General features: G+C 42.8%; 1 protein-coding gene across 2 annotated transcripts in view; it reads right to left on the reverse strand.

The window, feature by feature from the left end:
- Positions 1 to 4,685: 4,685 nt before the first annotated feature.
- Positions 4,686 to 17,643, reverse strand: part of Sh2d4b (SH2 domain containing 4B) — an 88,376-nt gene continuing 75,418 nt past the window's right edge. The window contains exons 7-8 of one of the 2 annotated variants that reach the window (XM_008849816.2): positions 9,782 to 10,002; positions 4,686 to 5,028 (exon numbers count right to left, since the gene is read on the reverse strand). In XM_008849816.2, the coding sequence (XP_008848038.1) occupies positions 4,936 to 5,028; positions 9,782 to 10,002 (314 nt within the window). In that variant the 3' untranslated portion in view covers positions 4,686 to 4,935. The remainder of the gene's footprint in view (positions 5,029 to 9,781; positions 10,003 to 17,643) is intronic. The other variant, XM_008849817.2, reaches the window with a different exon arrangement.

Consider the following 17,643-nt stretch of genomic DNA (forward strand, 5'->3'; position numbering starts at 1 on the left):
GCCAGGGAGGAGGCGTCAGGTTCTCCCCTTTATCAAATTTCCCAGAGAAAAAGAAAGGATGAAAAGCAATTGCAGCCAATCAGAATAAACCAAATCTAAAACCTCTGAAGAAGTGGCAATGAAAGGAAAGCTACCCAGAGGCATGCCAACGTGTGGACACTGCAGGGGTGAGTCACACACAGCATTGATTAAAGGAGCAGAGAAAGCTCTAAGAAGAGCAGACCAAGTCCTGGGAAGACTGGGCTAAGTGTTTCCTCCTCCTAAAGACCTCTTCACATACTTTTCCTGCCATTTAAATTCAGATTGATATCTGGTCCCCAAGAAATCACTCTTCCTTCTACAGTCTCCTGCCTCCTCCTATCTTTGGGCGAAGGAGAGGGAAGGAGGTATCCACAAATGGGTGTATGTCTCTTAAGTGAAATTTCCTTATTGAATACTGCAAATGAGATACAATTCAGAACTAAAATGGGGACATTATTACAAAATCCAACATATTTACTTGGGTTTCTGTGAAGTATACACTGTGGTGTTTAAATCTTCCTTAAGTGCAACGGGTTTAGAAGTGTCCCCCAAAGGCCCACAGGTTGAAGACTTGGTCCTCAGCCTGGGCCACTAGTGGGAGGTAGTAGAACATTTAAAAGATGGAGCCTACTGGAAAGAAGTTAGGTGATTGCAGGCACGCCCTTGAAGGGGACACTGGGATCCTGGACACTTCTTATCCGTCTATGCTTCCTGGATGGGTTACAGGCTTCTTCTGCCACATCCTCCCAGCTATACTGTGCCACCCCAGACCCAGAGCAGCTCTAAGTGACCATGGTCGGAAACCATAAGCCAAAATGAGTCCTTCTGCCTCTTAAGTTGATTCTCTCAACTATTTTGTCACAGTAATTAAAAAAAGCTGACTTGAACGCTAAGAGTAGATTTCAATGAAGCAGAGAAAAGGAAGAGAATAATTCCTAATACAGGCACCATAATTTTAATTAATAAAATTATTAATTTTATTAATTTAACCAGGGGTCAGCAAACTTTTTAAGACCAGATAGAAAATATTTTATCCCTGAAGTTTATATGCAATCAAAGATAATATGTAAACAGATGAATGTGGCTATATTCCAGTAAAACTTTACAGATGAACACTGAAATTTGAATTTAATGCGATTTTCACAGACCATAAAATATTACTCTTTATTTTAATTCTTTCCAACTATTTAAAAATACAAAAACCATTTTCATCTCTCAGTGTGTAGAAAAGCAGGCAAGAGGCCAAGTCTGGCCTGCAGCTCTAATTTTCTAACTCTTGCTTTATTTTTTTTTATTTTTGGAGACCAGGTATCAGGTATCCCAGGCTGGCCTTAGACTCACTATATAGCCAAGACTGGCCTTGAACTTCTGGGATTATAGATATGTACCATCATGACTGATTTATATAATGCTAGTGATTGAACCTAGGGTTTCATGCATATAAAACAAACATAAACTGAGCTGCACCCCTAGCCTCCAACTCCTATTTTAAAAAGCTGATTTTTCAAAATGCAGCCCACAGCCCAGCAACACACACAACACCCATAAGAAATACATGAGGAAGATTCACTGGGGTGCCGTTCACATGTGTCACTTTGAGAAGCACTGATGTAAGTCTACAGAGACCTGCAGACTATGCTAAGATCTGTCTCCATGCTGCACCTTCACAGAGGGAAAGCTCTGAACCTCTCTTGCTTCAGTGTTTCCATGTACAGAATGCAGCTGAGCACTCCCTCAGGCAGCATTGTGAGAATCCACACAGGTACACACAGGGCTGCAAACAGGAGCTGTCGTCATCATTACCAAATCTTATGTGATTTTTCAGTTGTCCTCTGACACAAGCAATGTTTACCAAAATGGTTCAGAAAATAAGGAACTCACTAGAGATTACAAGTGAATCATGAGGAAAGGAGGGGTTCAAGGAGACAGAGGAAGCCGGATTCCCCCAGACCCCAGCTCATCACATCCACATATACTTTTACATGCCCACTCTCTCCCTTGCCCCTTTTATTTAGCCCATGAACCCTAAAATATTCCCTAAGAATATCTGCTATACAGAGATCTCCTTGAATCTGTACCCCAAGTTGCCCTTTAATTCCCTGAAATTTATCTTCCACTAATTTGCATATTGTTTTTTACAACTTCTCTTCTAGTTATGAATTGTAAATTTTCCTTCTGCTGAGTCTTGGAGCTGACTTATTTTCATTATATTTGTAGGGCTCAGCTTAGGCAAAAAAAAAAAAAAAAAAAAAAAAAAAAAAAAAAAAAAAAAAAACAAAAAAAAAAAAAAAAAAAAAAAGAAATAAAGAAAGAAAAGAAAATAGAGGCAATTCCTTTATTTGAGAATTCTGACATTTATTAGCATAATAAAACTCTCAAGATGAAATTGCAGTTTTCCAGACAGTAATTTCATTTGCAGGACAACTTGCAAGGAATTTATTTTAAAACCAGGTAAAGTCTAAAATATATGAGACAATACAAAAAGTGCAGGCCCCAAATAAAATAAAACGGATGTGTTAGGGACAGAAAGCTCAACTGTTGTCTCTCACATGCTAATTAGGAGGCGACAGGAACCACAGCCCAGTAAGTCAGCTTCTCAGCTGATCTTGGTCTCCTTTCAAAGCTGCTTCTGGACCTTTCTTCCACCAGGTGAAAAAACATTTCCTAGTGTCCCCTGACCCAAGACTGCTGAGCAGGAAGTTCCTGCTGCCTCCATGATTGTGGTTAGCAGAACCTTTTATTTGGACAGAGTTTCTATGTTCATCATTTAATTGATCTGCCAGAAACTTAATGACAACCACACAGAAAAATCTCTTCTCAATTACAAAGAGTTTAGTGCATTTCAATGACTTGAACACCTTCACAGAACTGGTACACAGCAAAATCAAAGCAAAAGTGAGTCTTCTGAGTCCTCGTAGAAATAAGGTAATTGGGATAGCACTTGGCTGTGGTTTTAAAGTAGTATAGAGTTCAGAAAGCAGGGTCCCTCCACCATGCCACTTCATCCATCCAGTGAGACAGACAGACTGGAGGGATGCTGTGGAGCTGAGATGTAAAACTGGTATTTTTACACATTGAAGTCACTTATAGTGGTACATATCGGTCATCCCAGTACTCAAGAGGTAGAGGCAGAAAGATCAAGAATTCAGGACCCAGACCTGAACTATATAATGAGTCCCAGGCCATCCTGAACTACATGGTAAGACCCTGTATGAAGACATAAAAATAAAACTAAGCATTTATATGGTGGATGTTTACCTGGAGTTCCCAAAGGCAGAGCCTATGGCCAAGATTTCTAAAGAGAGCAGCTGGTTGTTGGGGAGTATCATCCCAAAGGACAGCTCAGAGAGAACAGAGCAGAGAGTGAGTGAGGACAAGGGTCTTGGATGGATCTGGCCACTTCTGGGTTTCATCATGATTAGCTGCTTGATCTTGCAGAACTGTCCTCTAAGAGGTCATATGAAGAGCTGATTTTTAGAACTGTCCACCCAGAAGGAAGAAGAAACCCACTAGCCTTAGCCTCTCACTGACCCAGTGTTCACTAAATGGACACTGGCTTTCCAGCTTTTTCTGTTATGCCTGAACAGTGATGGGGGTTAGAGGCCACAAAGAACCATGTGTGGCAAGGCACCATTGGCTTACACACACTTGAGGCTGAAGAGCACAGTGAACAAAGGAAAATGGACTCACACAAAACTGGTTGCAGTGAAAGTACTCGGGGGTCAGGGATGGGCCAACTGCCAAAGATCTGAAAAACAGATAAGCCAAGAGGTAAAGTGAGAATAAGAGATGCTTGACATATTCTCAAGGAAGGTAAACCAGTTCCCTCATGTCCCAGAGTCTATTCATCCTTTTATATGTACCTAAAACAATGCTGTAAGAATTATGATGTCAATAACTTTCAGAGTGTGGGTCAAGATTTCCACCCAATCCTTCTAGAGTCCAGAACCTTCAGTCTTTCTGTCATAACCTGTTACCTCTTGCTCTGTGGCCATAAAGGAGCAACATGATTATGCTAAATTAGACACCTTTCCTGAGAATTATTGAGTTATTAGGAGATTACTCTCATGTTCAGATTAAGAGGACAGAAAAATCAAAAACGAAAGACCATTGAGAAGAGAGCTAAGCCTTTGAATAGCCTACCTACAGACAGCATCCTAGACAGCAAAGACATTATCAGATATCTAAAAACCTTCCTTGAATTTATAATCCATCCTAGGTGTTGGGCACATTTACATAAAATCATTATCTTAAAATTGCAAAACTAGGGCCAAGATTTGAGTCAAAGTTAGAGAAGGGAGGTGGAAGAGGTTAAGCAAAGACAACTGCACAGAGTGTATCACCTGCTCTGAAAGCCAAGGTCAGAAACCTTAGGTAATTCCCAAGATGAGATCAATGAACATCAGGAAAGATGTAACTTCTCCGCCTTCCACGTATGTTGCTTACATACCTGCTTCTGTCATCTCTACGACTTCATAAAGAGGTGCAGAAAATAACTTAGAAACCATTACACTCTGGTGATGGAATTTCAGATGTGCATTCGTTCAATAAACATGTATTAAATGTCTACCATGTTAAATATGGGTTCGGCACTGGTATTGTATGGGTTATTAAAACATGATCCATGTACTCTAGGAGCTCAACTTGGAGTAGCCATGACAAACAGGCCTCCTCTACTGCGATATCTCCATGAAAGAACTGTATCAGTTGTTCGTTATTTCTGTCTTACGCCTTGGAATAGGAACAGTACCATAAATGTAGTTATATGCCATCTTCTCATGACACACTATCGAATTGCTCCTCTGAAGAATGATGGATCTTCCAAAAGGTCAGAAGGCTCTGAGTTGGAATGCTCTTAAGATTGTTTCAAGAAGGGATGCTCAAAGGAGTCCAGTTAATAAGGAGGGAAGAAGATCATTCAAACAACAGATGATAGTCTGGCGGGCTGTCCCTCTGTCCGCAGGGTTCCTGCAGCAATTCTCCCCCAGAAACAGTGATGATTTCCTCCTAAAAGGGGAAAATGGAAATTTCACTCATGATCAAGAAAGGGTTATTAACATCCACAAGGGAAAGAGGGTGTAGAACTGGCTTGAGACAGAAAACTAAGACCACATCTGCCTCCCCCTCAAATTTCTAGAAATAATAGGGAAATTCTTCTTTTAAGAAGAAATAAATCTTTGGAGTATTATAAACTAAGAAGGAAGACCATCAACAAGAAAAATGTGGAATTTTGAAAAGCAAAAGACACACAGGATTAGATTGTCTGAGAAGAGTTTGTGTGGCATGTGTACGCTGGTAACAAATTGAGGACACAGCTCCAAACCGGTGTTTGCCTCAGTTCCTGGGGAGGCTTAGGAAACCCAAGGTTCAGGCACTTCCATGCCCCACCACACACAGAGAAAGCTCTGTGTCAGTTCCAACTGCACAGCAGTAAGAGGCTGGATTTAAGAAACAGAAATTGTCTGCTCATGGATAAATTGAAAGTTGGAAGATCGCCTCATAATTCAAAGTTTACAAGTATTTAGGACCACCTCAGCTATAACAGAAAGATGCCAAATGCAAGCATTGAACAGGTTTCTAAGAAAATGCCAAGCTTATACAGCAAAGAGAAGGAGCATTTAAGAAAGTGTACATTAACTTTCTCAACAGGAGTAGTCATCCATGAAACAAGAGCAGGCTATTATAAGAAAAAAAATGAAGCTGTAAATGGAAAGGCATGGCCGTTTAAATTAAAAAGAAAAAATTCAGCCAAAGAACTGAAACACATAATTGACATAACTAAAGAGCAATTCAGTAGCTGAAGAAATTGGAACACTGAGAAAGAAAAACCCAAAAATAGAACAGTGGACAATGAATAAGAAAAAATGATTCACAGGTAAAGAAATCCAAGTGACCATTAAGTATATGAAAAGACCTCAGCATCAGTGGTCATCAGAAAAGTACAAGCTAGACAATAGCACACTCCGGTGTCTGCTCATTTGATGGAGGAAAAATTAAAGGGCTGGTAAACCCCGGTGTTGGCAACAGTGTGGGGAAACGGCCTCATATAGTTTTGGCAAGAGCGTGACTTGGCACCACGTCTTTGGAAAGCAATCTGGCAGCTCTTTTCTAATTAATCTGGGCATACTTTATTTCCAGAAAATTCAGTTCAAGGAATCTATCCCAGAAAAATGCTGCCTATGTATCCATAGTGACATAGTGACATATACACAGTACCAAGGTCTTAGAAACACTGTTCATGGTCATGAAATTGGAAGCTGCAGAGGTGAGTGTAAGAGGGGAATGGATCATTAAACTGCACTCTACATCCATACTAGGGAATCCCCAAGCATTTACAAGGACTGGTACATAGACTAAAAGATCTAGACACATTTTTTTGAGACAGGGTCTTTCTCAGACATCCCAAGCTGACCTCAGACTGGATATATAGCTGAGGATGACCTTGAATATCCCATCCTCCTGCCTCAACCTCCTGAGTGCTGGGATTATAGGCTTGCACCACTACACCAGTTTATGCAGTGCTGGGAATCAAACCCTGGGCTTTGTGAATGCTAGGCAGTCATGCTGACAATTGACCTACATTCCCAGCCCCTCCTACCCACATTCTGGTAACAGCCAGCACCTACTGATGATGTTGAAATGTCAGACATATTTTTCCATCACTTTACACAGTGGCATCTCATTATAATCAAGTAGTGAGGAGGAAACTGAGCCAAAACCATGAGCCCAAAGTCATGCACAACGAAACTGGGATTTAAATTTGGCATTCTGATTCCAGAGATTATGCCTTCATATATTTTCTATGGTTTATTAAATGTGTGGAAAAATTAAATCATTGAGCTATATGCTGTGAAAAATAACAAAAGTATGCATTCCCTATGTGCATACATTTTAATGTTACTGCCCAGCAAATACTCAGATAGGCACATGGTTCACTGGCAATTTAAGGTAAAGGAGGGAATTGGGGGGTTGAAATGAATGAGGCTGTCACTTGTATTAAATTTTATTTTAACGTAATGGTGAATTATTTGTGTAATTAAAATTTTCGTTTATCAAATTAGGCATGGTGGCACACACTTTTAATCCCAGTACTTGGGAGGCAGAAGCAGGTGGATCTCTGTGAGATCGAGGCCAGCCTGATCTAGTACCAGGCCAGCTCGGACTGCAGGGAGACCCTGTCTCAAAAGAAAACAATTCTTTTATCAAAGCTGGCCACCAGATCTCCATGTGGGCATAGATGATATCTTTCTGTAGAGCTAGAAGCAAAATTGTTGGTTTCCAGAATTTAGACTTGACATCAAAAAGTTTTAAAGACATCTGGCCTGGCCTTCCTGCACAGAACCTGTCCTGGAAGCTGAACACTAACTCTGCTTGAAACACTGGTGGAAACAAGAAGTCATGGTTGCTTAAGTAGCTTGTTTTGAACAAGGAAAACAAACACTGCAGCTTATAGGGAAAGCACAAGCTGGCGAGGAGGGCAACTGGAGCCATAACTCCTAGTTTGAGCTGGTATCAGCCATAAGAACTTAGCCAAGTATCTTGGCCTCTTTGACCTTTGTTTCCTGATCTGTGAACAGGGCTGATATGCTTCCTTAACAGAGTGGCTGTGGAGACTAAATGAGGGCATGTATGCAAGACCCAGAACAGCACTTGACCCGAGAAGCTACCAGTATTCACACACGGTATTAGACAGTCTAGTTGCCCAGCAGAATTCTAATCCTGGGTACCTGTGAATGGGTAATTTTTCTCTTCTACTTTCTCTCCTCTCTCTTTTTTCCTCTCTTTGCTTTTAATATAGTTTTTTGTTGTGGTGGTTGGTTGGTTAGTTGGTTGGGCTTGTTTGTTTGTTTTTCACTCTTTACCCCAAGCTGCCCTTCAACTGATGATCCTCCTGCCTCAACCCCCAGAGCACTGGGATTACAGGTGTTTGCCACCATTCCTAGAGGAACAAGTGACTTTTCTATGTGCTTTATTCATAAGGCTGGGTGAGAACTATCTCTCAAGCCCTGGGGTCTTCCATGGATAGATGAAGAAAAGGCAACACAAATCCAAGTATCTCTAGTATAGCAAAAGCCCAGTGCAAGCAATTCTGTGATTCCTTCTACATAAAAATTCAAGTAGGTATTGGACCTGAAGCTACCATAACTCACTATCCCATTGGACCTGATTTTCTAGTCACTGAGGTATAATTCTTCTCATGGTTATGATAGCTTCCAATAGCTGCATTAACACAAAGCTGCTTCTCACTACACACACGATTTGCAAGACAGCATCCTTCCTGATAGGGGCCAATGGCAGGGGACAAGTAATAGAGTTCTAGACATAGGAGCTCCATACTCAGTGGACAGTCATGGAGTGCAGTTATAGATACAGTCTTGTACAAAGTCCACAAGATCTCAAATAAGCATTGTTTGCATTCATTTGTCTAGTGCTATGATTTGAATATGCCCCCCAAAGCATTTGTCCAACACATAAGTGCAATTGTAATGGTTGTATTGGATGAGATCTGTAAGAGGTGATCAAGCCACAAGGGCTCTGCCTTCATGAGTGGGTCAAAGTCATTATCTCATCAGTCTGTTGCTTATTAGAAAGCAAGTGTGGCCCCTCTAGTGTGACTGTGTGTGAATGCCTCTGTGTGTACTGAGACACACACCTGTGCATGTAGGAGAGTGTAAAGGCCAGAGGTCAACTTCAGATATCTTCCTCTATAACTCTTTACCATGTCTGGTTTTATGTAGGTGTTGGGGGTCTGAACTCAGGTCCTCATGCTTTCACAGCAAGTATTTGAGCCACTGAACCATCTCCCAGGCCCCAAGTCTGGCCTCCTCTTATACTCACCCATTCTCTTGTTCTCTGTCCCTCTCTCCTTTCTCTGCTCTTCCAGTGTCTACTCTGGGACGATGCAGCAAGAAGACCCTCCCCAGGAACTGGAGAGATGGCTCAACAGTTAGGAGTGCGGTCTACTCTCACAGAGGACCTGGGTTCAGTTCCCAGCACCCACACAGTGACTAACAACCATCAGTAACTCCAGTTTCAGGGGATCTGACGCCCTCATCTGGCCTCCACGGGCACTGCACACACAGGCACAACTTAACACACATGCAGGCAAAACATTCTTATGCATTAAATAAGCAGGTAAATAAATAAATACTTAATGGGATATTTCTTAAAAGAAAATAAAAAAGAAGCCCTCTTCAGGTGACAGTCCCTTAGTCTTGGACTCCCCAGTCTCTAAAAGTATGAAAAACAAGTTTCTGTTCATTTAAATTTTTCTAATCTGTAGTATTCTGTTATATGGCAGAAAAAAGCAGAGGACACTGGGACTCACTGGGACTAAGTGACCTGTCAAGGTCATACATGTTCCAAGTGGCAAAGCTAGAGACAGAAGAAAAGCTGTTTTGAGCACAGGACTGCTTGGTGTACTTCAGCTAGCTCTCAAAACTGCCAGAGTTCTGGCTAAGAAGTCATCCAGAGGGGCTCTTCTGAGACTAAGAGATGGGCTTAGACAGAGGGCTGGTGGCCAGGCCAGGGTACTCTGGTAAAAAGAGGCTTGGGAACAGAGTTATAGGCACACATGCAGATCAGAACATAAGGCAGAGAGGAGAACAGGGACCCCAGTGTCAGCCCTGGGCAGCCACTGGTCTTCTACCCCAGTGTATTGTACATCTGAGATCCTGCAGTCCCGGGCTTCCTTCAGACCCTCCCTTCAGGCCAAATTTTTGCCGGTTTCATGCCTGACTAGCACCCCAAAGAGGGATACCTTGTGGAAATCAATGAGATCCGTGAGTGTGGCATGGCGATTAGGGTCAACTCCCAGAAAGCTGTAGAAGTCTCCAGAGGCATCCACAAGGAAGTGCTTGAAGCCTCGCTGCAGGCGATAGGATAGGGTGTAGCCCCAGATTTTCTCACTGACCCGGACCAGAAAAGCTCCCTCTGTCATATTCTCCAGGAGATCTTCCGCATTTTCTCGGCTAATAATCCCTGGTTTAAAAAAAAAAAAAGAAAAGAAAAAGGAGAAAATACAACAAATTTGGTAAGTTCTGCATGTCCTCCCTCTCTGTAGCCAACACATCTCTCTCTTAGGCTCAGTACCCAGGCCAACTGTGCTGACTGGTCTTTGTTAACTTAACACAAACTAGAGTCACCTGGGAAGAGGAAATCTCAACTGAGGAATTTCCTCCATCAAACTGGTCAACAGACATGTCTGTGGGACATTTTCTTGATTTCTAATTGATGTTGGAGGGCCTAGACCACTGTGAGCAGTATCATCCCTAGGCAGGTGGGCCTGCGCTGTATAAGAAAGCTAGCTGAGCAAGCCAGTAAGCAGTATTTCTCCATGGTCTCTGCTTCAGTTCCTACCTCCAGTTTTTTGTTTGAGTTCCTTCCATGATGGACTGTCACCTATAAAATGAAATCAATCCTTTGCTCCCTATGTTGGTTGGTTTTGGTCAGTGTTTTATCACTGCAACAGAGAAGCATACTAGGACACCAACCATGTTTCCTGGAATGTAGGAAGGGAGAAGGACCTTGGGAGCTGATTAGCCTCTGTCTCCTGTCATAAAACGGGCATCTTGGCCCAGAGCAACCAGCCATGAACCTGGGGACAGCATTTCTACAAATGTCTGAGGTAAGCATACTTTTCTCCAAAGTAAACCACACTAATTTGGATTAATTAGGTAAGCAAGGAATTAGTAATGAACTGGAATCATAGCATTTATTGATTACAAATACTAATCGGTAGACACTGCTCTGTGGAGAGCCTTAGAGCCCAGAGTTAATGACTAGGCTAGAATGGCAGAGGGCTGTGCCACATTTACCTGGTACAATAGAGAACCTGAAAACTGTTTTCAGTTCTCATTTTGAAAAATGATTATGACATTGCAATACAATATTTGTGCTAGCAAGCACAAGGGCCTGGGTTTGAACTGAAGGACTGAAGAACAAAACAACCAATAATGTACAGTGGAGTAACAAAAAAAGTGTGAAAATATCTCCTGATGTTTTAAGTAAGTTTACAGTTTACTTCATAGATAAGCCGGGGTACATGCAGCCCAAGGGCATAGAAGCTTCCTTCAAATGCTTGTATATACTGGTCACAAAGTTTCAAAGTGGGGCCTAGGGTGAAGTTTCACTTCCATCAGAAACAGAACCTTCTAAAGAGTTTCAACTCATGCACTTGGCCTTGGAATTATTTAGGTATTGGCAGCCACCTTAGAAATACATTCATGAAGCTGTTGTCATCCCAATAACTCAGAGAGATCAAGTGTTCAGTAGGTCAGTCTCTGGAAAGAGGGGAGGTGGGGAAAGGGGAAGGAGCTAAAAATAGTAGAGTTATTCCTCAACCCCCATTCCATGGGATCGCCTGCCAAGGCCCTGACTTCGCCATGGTTCTCTGACATTTAAGTCATCATAACCCATCTATTCCACAGATACATTATGGCTTTCAAGTCAGATAAAGAGCTGGAGATGATTTTTCATCCTAGTAATAGTTATAGAAATGTTGGGTCCTGTCATCTTCTACTGTTTTGAAGAAGGAGCAGATTACAACACGTCCCCTCCACACACACCCACTTGCCTTTCTGACAAGATGCACACATCCTTTTTGTTCCTGTGCCTGAGGCAGAGGACACAGGCACCCACATAATGAAATGCCCACCTTTCAAAGACAGCCAATGTGCTTGAGGACCAATGTTTACTTCCTTCCCACTCAGATAAAATGTCCATTGAGCTGGCTAACCCTCCCCAACAGGGAAAGTAAGTGGACAGCTCCAGAGGTAGAGCAGGAGAAGGAGCACCTCCCAGCCATGGGACACCTGAAGAATACACATCATGTACATTGTTCCATACGGGAGATGTACCCCAGGTTGGCTTTTGGTGACTTCTTTAACAGAGAAGCAGTAACAGCCAAAATAGGCACAAAAGGAATGTCCAGGATCTATCCAAAGACTCAGGACTGCCCCTAAGCAGCCTCCCTCCCCACCACACTTAGGCCCTAAGGATGACAGCAGGCAGTAAACCAGGAAACACAGAAACAGGGCCAGGAGCTGGAAGAAGGGCCCCAAACCCATGCTGGGAAGCAAGGCTCAGCCTGGGCTGGGAGTTAGAGAGTAGAGAAGGTGACACACAGCAGGAGGCTTTGAAGCCACATTTGAATAGGACTCAGCTTTCAATATTTTTTTCCTTTTAAACAATATCTTTATTTCAATTCTTCTAGGGTTTTCTTTGTTTGTTTGTTTTTATTCTTAGACGGTAAAGTTCAAGCCCAGGCCTCTGTGCTTGCTAGCAGGTGTACTGGTAGGTGCTATTCTATGAGCTACACCTTTGCCCTTAGTTATTTTTATTTTTCAATTGACAAAAAGTATACAACTTTTGGTATAAAACAGGATATTTTGTGGGATGGGTAACTCAAGCTATAGATGTAATACCTCACATGCTTATTTTGTGGTAAGAATAATTAAAATCTATTTTCAGCAACTTTCAAGTACAGACTAATACTCTTAACCAGTCACCACAATGTGCAACAGCTCTCTTAAAATTATACTTCCTGGGCTGGAGAGATGGCTCAGTGGCTACTCTTGCAGAGGACCTGTATTCAAATACCAGTACCCACATGGCAGCTGACAACCATCTGTAACTCCAGTACCAGGAGATCCAACACCTTCTTCTGACTTCCATGGCTATTGTACGACTTGGGTGCACTTCATGCATGTAGGTAATACACTCATGCGCATAAAATAATTTGTTTTAATTATACTTCCTATCTAATTGATTCTTTTGTCCTTTGACCAACATGTCCCCCACCTGTACCAGCCCCAGCTAACCACCACTCTACCCTCAGCTTCTGTGAGCTCTGCTTCTTTAGATTCCGTGTGTGGACACCACCATGCAGCATTCATCTTTCTCTGCCTGCCTTATTTCACTTAGCATAATGTGTCTTTCAAGATCATCCCAGTTATCACAAATGTCAGGATTTCACTCTTTCATAGCTGAATAACACACCATGTTTTCTCCTCCAATCATCCATCAATGGGCATTCAGATTGATTCTGTGCCTTGGCTATTGTAAATAATATTACAGTAAAACACAGAAGTGAAGATGTGTCTTCAAGAGACCGACTCCATTTCCTTTGGATATGTAGCCCAAAGTAGACTTAATACCATAGGTTATATGATAGTTCTCTTTTTTTAGATCTTAAGGAATTTCCATGCTGTTATTCATGTAATCTGCATTCCCACCAAGTGTGCAACTAATTTTTCTCTACATCCTCAATAGTAGTTATCTATAGGACTCAACTTTTTCGTACTCCAAAGTTGAGCAGTGTGATAATGACTTTCCTGAAATGCCTTCTGTCAGAAGGAATTTTGTCTCATGTTTTGAGATCATTTATCACTATGTATTTAATCTGCTTTCCTATTGTGTAAGTAGCTTGTTTAAACGGAACTAGGCCTTACCTCTTGTAATTAACTTTTACTAGCCAAGCTAAACCCATAGCTTTAATCTTAAACTATGATCCCTATTTCTCCATTATAACACTTCCTTGCCCATGGCCCAGAATGTGTGTGTGTGTGTGTGTGTGTGTGTGTGTGTGTGTGACCTTGTGACATCTGCCACAGAGTAGTAACCCCAAAATGATCATGTCCTGTCTCTGCCCTAGAGCTAAAGTTCTTGAACAGCTTCCACTGACTTCCAGGAGTGTCTAGGCATGGAAGAAGAGCCTTCTCGTCCTGTGCCCTTACTCCTCTTCAGGTTTATGGGTCACCTTCCTTGGAGCTAAAGCCTTATCCTCCTTCCTTGGCCCACTTGTTCTGCCTCTGAACAAGTTAGAGAAAGTGGCTGAATTACAGAAAGTTCCCTCTCTGAGCCAAGATAAAAAAGCCTGCAGCTTGACTGAGGGAGAAAACAGCTATATGTCAGTCCTCTGCACTCCCTAACTGGCCCCCTTAGCAGGGTCCTTGCTTAATGCAGAAGCTACTCAGTCAATCAAAACAGCATCTCTATCTCGGGAGGCTGCATTAGACCTTCCACTTTGAGTTTTCACAGCATCCTACCCAATCCCTCCAGCACATTAGCAGAGAGGGCTGTGGATTGCTCAATTGACTACCATGGGAACCTGAGCCTGGACCTCCCTTCAGGAGAGACTTACAAGGAGAAGTTCATGCCCTACAAGATCCGCCACAGAGCATGACACTCCAGCCATGACTGAGTACAGCAGCCCCAGAACTGCCAGTCTTGCACAGTGCTAAACTCCCCACTTTCGGGTGAGCATTCTAGTCTGGGGCTCCCCATAAGCCTGACCAAGATCTCTGAGCTGCACCGCATGGGACAGCTCTTCTCAACCCAGCACCTTCATCCTCACACGTGTCAGGCCTCTCACCTATCCGTTCCTCTCAGCTTGTCCTTCTCAGCACCCCCAGCCTCCCACAACCACTCCTACCTCTGCTTCCCAGATGAAAGAGCAGAACCACCTTAGAAACCATACACCGTATCTTCAGATCTAAAGTGCTTAGGATGTTAGGAAGTATGCTTGGGCAAATATTGAGAACACAGACTAAAATCTCAATTCAGGAACTTGCTTCGGAGGTGGCTGTGGGAACATCACCTAAATCTCCCTGAAACACAGATTTGCCTGTTTGTTTGAGGGAGGGTCTCATATAGCTCAGGCTGGCCTCAAAGTGGCTATGTAGCTGAGGATGACCTTAACTCCTGACCCTCCTGCCTCTACCTCCCAAGTGTCTACTATTATAGGCAGAGGCTACATACCCAGTTCTATGTGGGGCTAGGTCTGGAACCCAGGGCTTTGCACATTCTAGGCAAGCACCACACCAATGAGAGACATTCCCAATTCTGAAACACAGTTTGGAGTCTTCATCTATTAAGTTGTTTTAATTTTTTTTTAAATCTGTCATAAGGAGGCTTGAGAACTAATGCACTGGTGTGCTTAGCAACATGTTTAAGAGCATAATAAATAATAAACACAATATAGTCACATTGGATACATCAAGTAGCCCTTACATGTGCCGATGCCAGAGACCACCATGAATTAGGAGCAGCAATATTTGGGGTACTTCCAGGATTCGCTGTGCCCCTCACACACACTCCATCCCCTCAAACCCAGGCTGCTAAGGTTATCTCTCTGGTAAGGTCTCAGACTATACTGTAAAGGTGGAAGGATATTCTTGGAAGACTTTCCAGGTGATTCAAATATTAAACATCTGTAAATTCTGTCCCCTTCTTCCATGCTTGTCTAGGATCAAAATTGTAATTTGGCATAAAGCCAATCTTCAAGAGGCAAAGAGCATCATGGGGGTAAGAAATGTTACATGTACATGAGTACACAGACTACAACAGAATGTCAAGTATCACTCTTTGCCTTATTACCTTAAGACAGGGTCTCTCACTGAGCCAGAAGCTTGCCATTTTGGCTAGGCTGGCTGGCCAGTGAGCTCTGGAGATCTGCCTGTCTCTGTCCCTCAGTGCTGAGACTACAAGCACCCACAGCCATGCTTGGCTTTTACATGGGTGCTGAAGACTCTAAGTTAGGTATTCATGTTACAGAGAAGTGTTCCTACCCACTGAGCCATCTCCCCAGCCTCAAAGCGCATCTTCTAAGAAACCAACCCCCAAGAGAATTGGTTGTACAGAATTAAATATTTAAAGGATTTAAACTGGAAAACAAAGTAAAAGGCTACCTTTTATGCTTGGATGTTTAGTGACTCAAAGGTCCCTATGTTAAAGACTTAGTGCCCAGGGTGGTGCTAGTAGATGGTACTGTGAACTTTTAAAGGGTAGAATCTTGGAGAAGAGACTTCAGTCACTGGAGCTATGATCTTACAGGGTATTGTGAGACCTCGGTCTCTTTGTCTCTCCATGCTCCCCACTGCAGATATGAAAGTTTTGTTCAGACATCATCATCCCCACCATGGGGTAATGCAGCCAGAGGGCAGCCCTCACCAAGTATGCACGTTGCTCTCGGATCCTCCAGAACCATGGGTTAAATTAGCCATTTCTCTTTATAAATGTAATTGCCTCGATTATTTTATTACAGCAAAGTTGATATGGCAGGAGTACCCAGGAGTGAAAAGGGCCATGTCAATGTGGGTGCCCCTCCCAACCATGGAAACACCTAGGGGAGGCTCCCCCCACCCAGCTCTGGATGGAAGTGGATGGAACTTGGATCCTCAGACCTCCAGGTAAGTGTTCTTTGCTCTACATCATGTTATCTCATAGATGATAGAACATAATAGAAAGACAGAGGAAGAAGGAAATTCAGAGCAGGCCGTATAGAGGAACTGGAGGGGCACAACAAGTGGGTCTTGATAACTATGTAGCTTCGTGCGCACAGCAAGGTGTCTGTAAGTGGCAAGGTATTGTAAGCAAAGTGTACTGGAGAAGTGGGGATGAGAAGGGAAGAAGCACTGAAGACTAAGAGAAACTGCTCATTTGTCACTTACAAATATGAAGGAAGTCAGGTCGGACTCTCAGGAGGTTCAAAGACTTGAAGGATTGAACAGAATATCTAAACTGTATACTCAAACCACTGAAGGAAGGCAAGAAGAGAAGAGGGGTGGGAGGGAAGATGAGGGAAGGAAAGGAGACGGGAAAAGAAGGGAGAGGAAAGGGCAGCACTTAAAACTGAGTGGTTTAGAATTACCAAAGACACACAGGGTAAAGCTACACAAAGATACTCAACCAGGGAGGAAGGGCGGAGCACCCATGAAAACTGAATGGTTAAGGTAACTTCTCAGTCGTAATAATAGAATCCAGAGGAAATTAGAATAATATTTTCAGTGTGTCTTCTAAGGAAAAGGGCAGAATAAAGCCATCTTCAGAAAATAAAATAAATAAATAAAAGCTTCAGGGAGTTAGTTACTAAAGGATGCACTCTATGAGGAAGGACCTTGGGCAGAGACTCTGAGAACCCAGAAGGAATAGAGAGCACAAGCAGCAGGTCACTAAACACTCACACACAATAACCTTACAAAGTAATGGTAACAGGTAGAGGGCTGAAAACAGTTATAACATCAGACACCTTAGCAGTAGGAAGCAGGGTGATTAGAGTTGAAAAGTTCTTGTCTAGGATAAATATGCACTAACTTTATAATTCGTTAGATGCACATGTTAAATCACCTAAATCAACCACTACAAGACAGATACTGAGAGCATACAACCTCCAAATAACAGAGGCAGAAATATGGAATGAGGGGGAAATTCGGTGAAGCATGAAGGAGGCTCATAACTGAAAAACACACACATCGTGACTCCATGTACATCAGGTTGGGATGCTCACGGAGCTAAATACCTTAGTGCTTGGAGATTAGTATATAGGCAGTAAATGAAGGAAGAGAAAGAATGAGTAAGCATTTGGGACAAGGAGCCCGCCTGGTGGGGAGGGGGCCATGCTGGCAGAGCACCTGGGGCTTCCCAGGTTACTACCGCGTCCAGTTCCAAATCTTCTCTTAAGCCCTTTCTACTCTTCACAGATGCACATGCGTGCTTCATACATGTTCAATGCTGCATATTAAAAATATGTTTAGGCTGGGCGTGGTGACGCACTCCTTTAATCCCAGCACTTGGGAGGCAGAGACAGGCAGATCTCTGTGAATTCGAGGCCAGCCTGGTCTC

Source organism: Nannospalax galili, unplaced genomic scaffold, assembly GCF_000622305.1.
Source record: "Nannospalax galili isolate Female #2095 unplaced genomic scaffold, S.galili_v1.0 scaffold83, whole genome shotgun sequence".
In the NCBI taxonomy this organism is placed as follows: Eukaryota; Metazoa; Chordata; class Mammalia; order Rodentia; family Spalacidae; genus Nannospalax; species Nannospalax galili.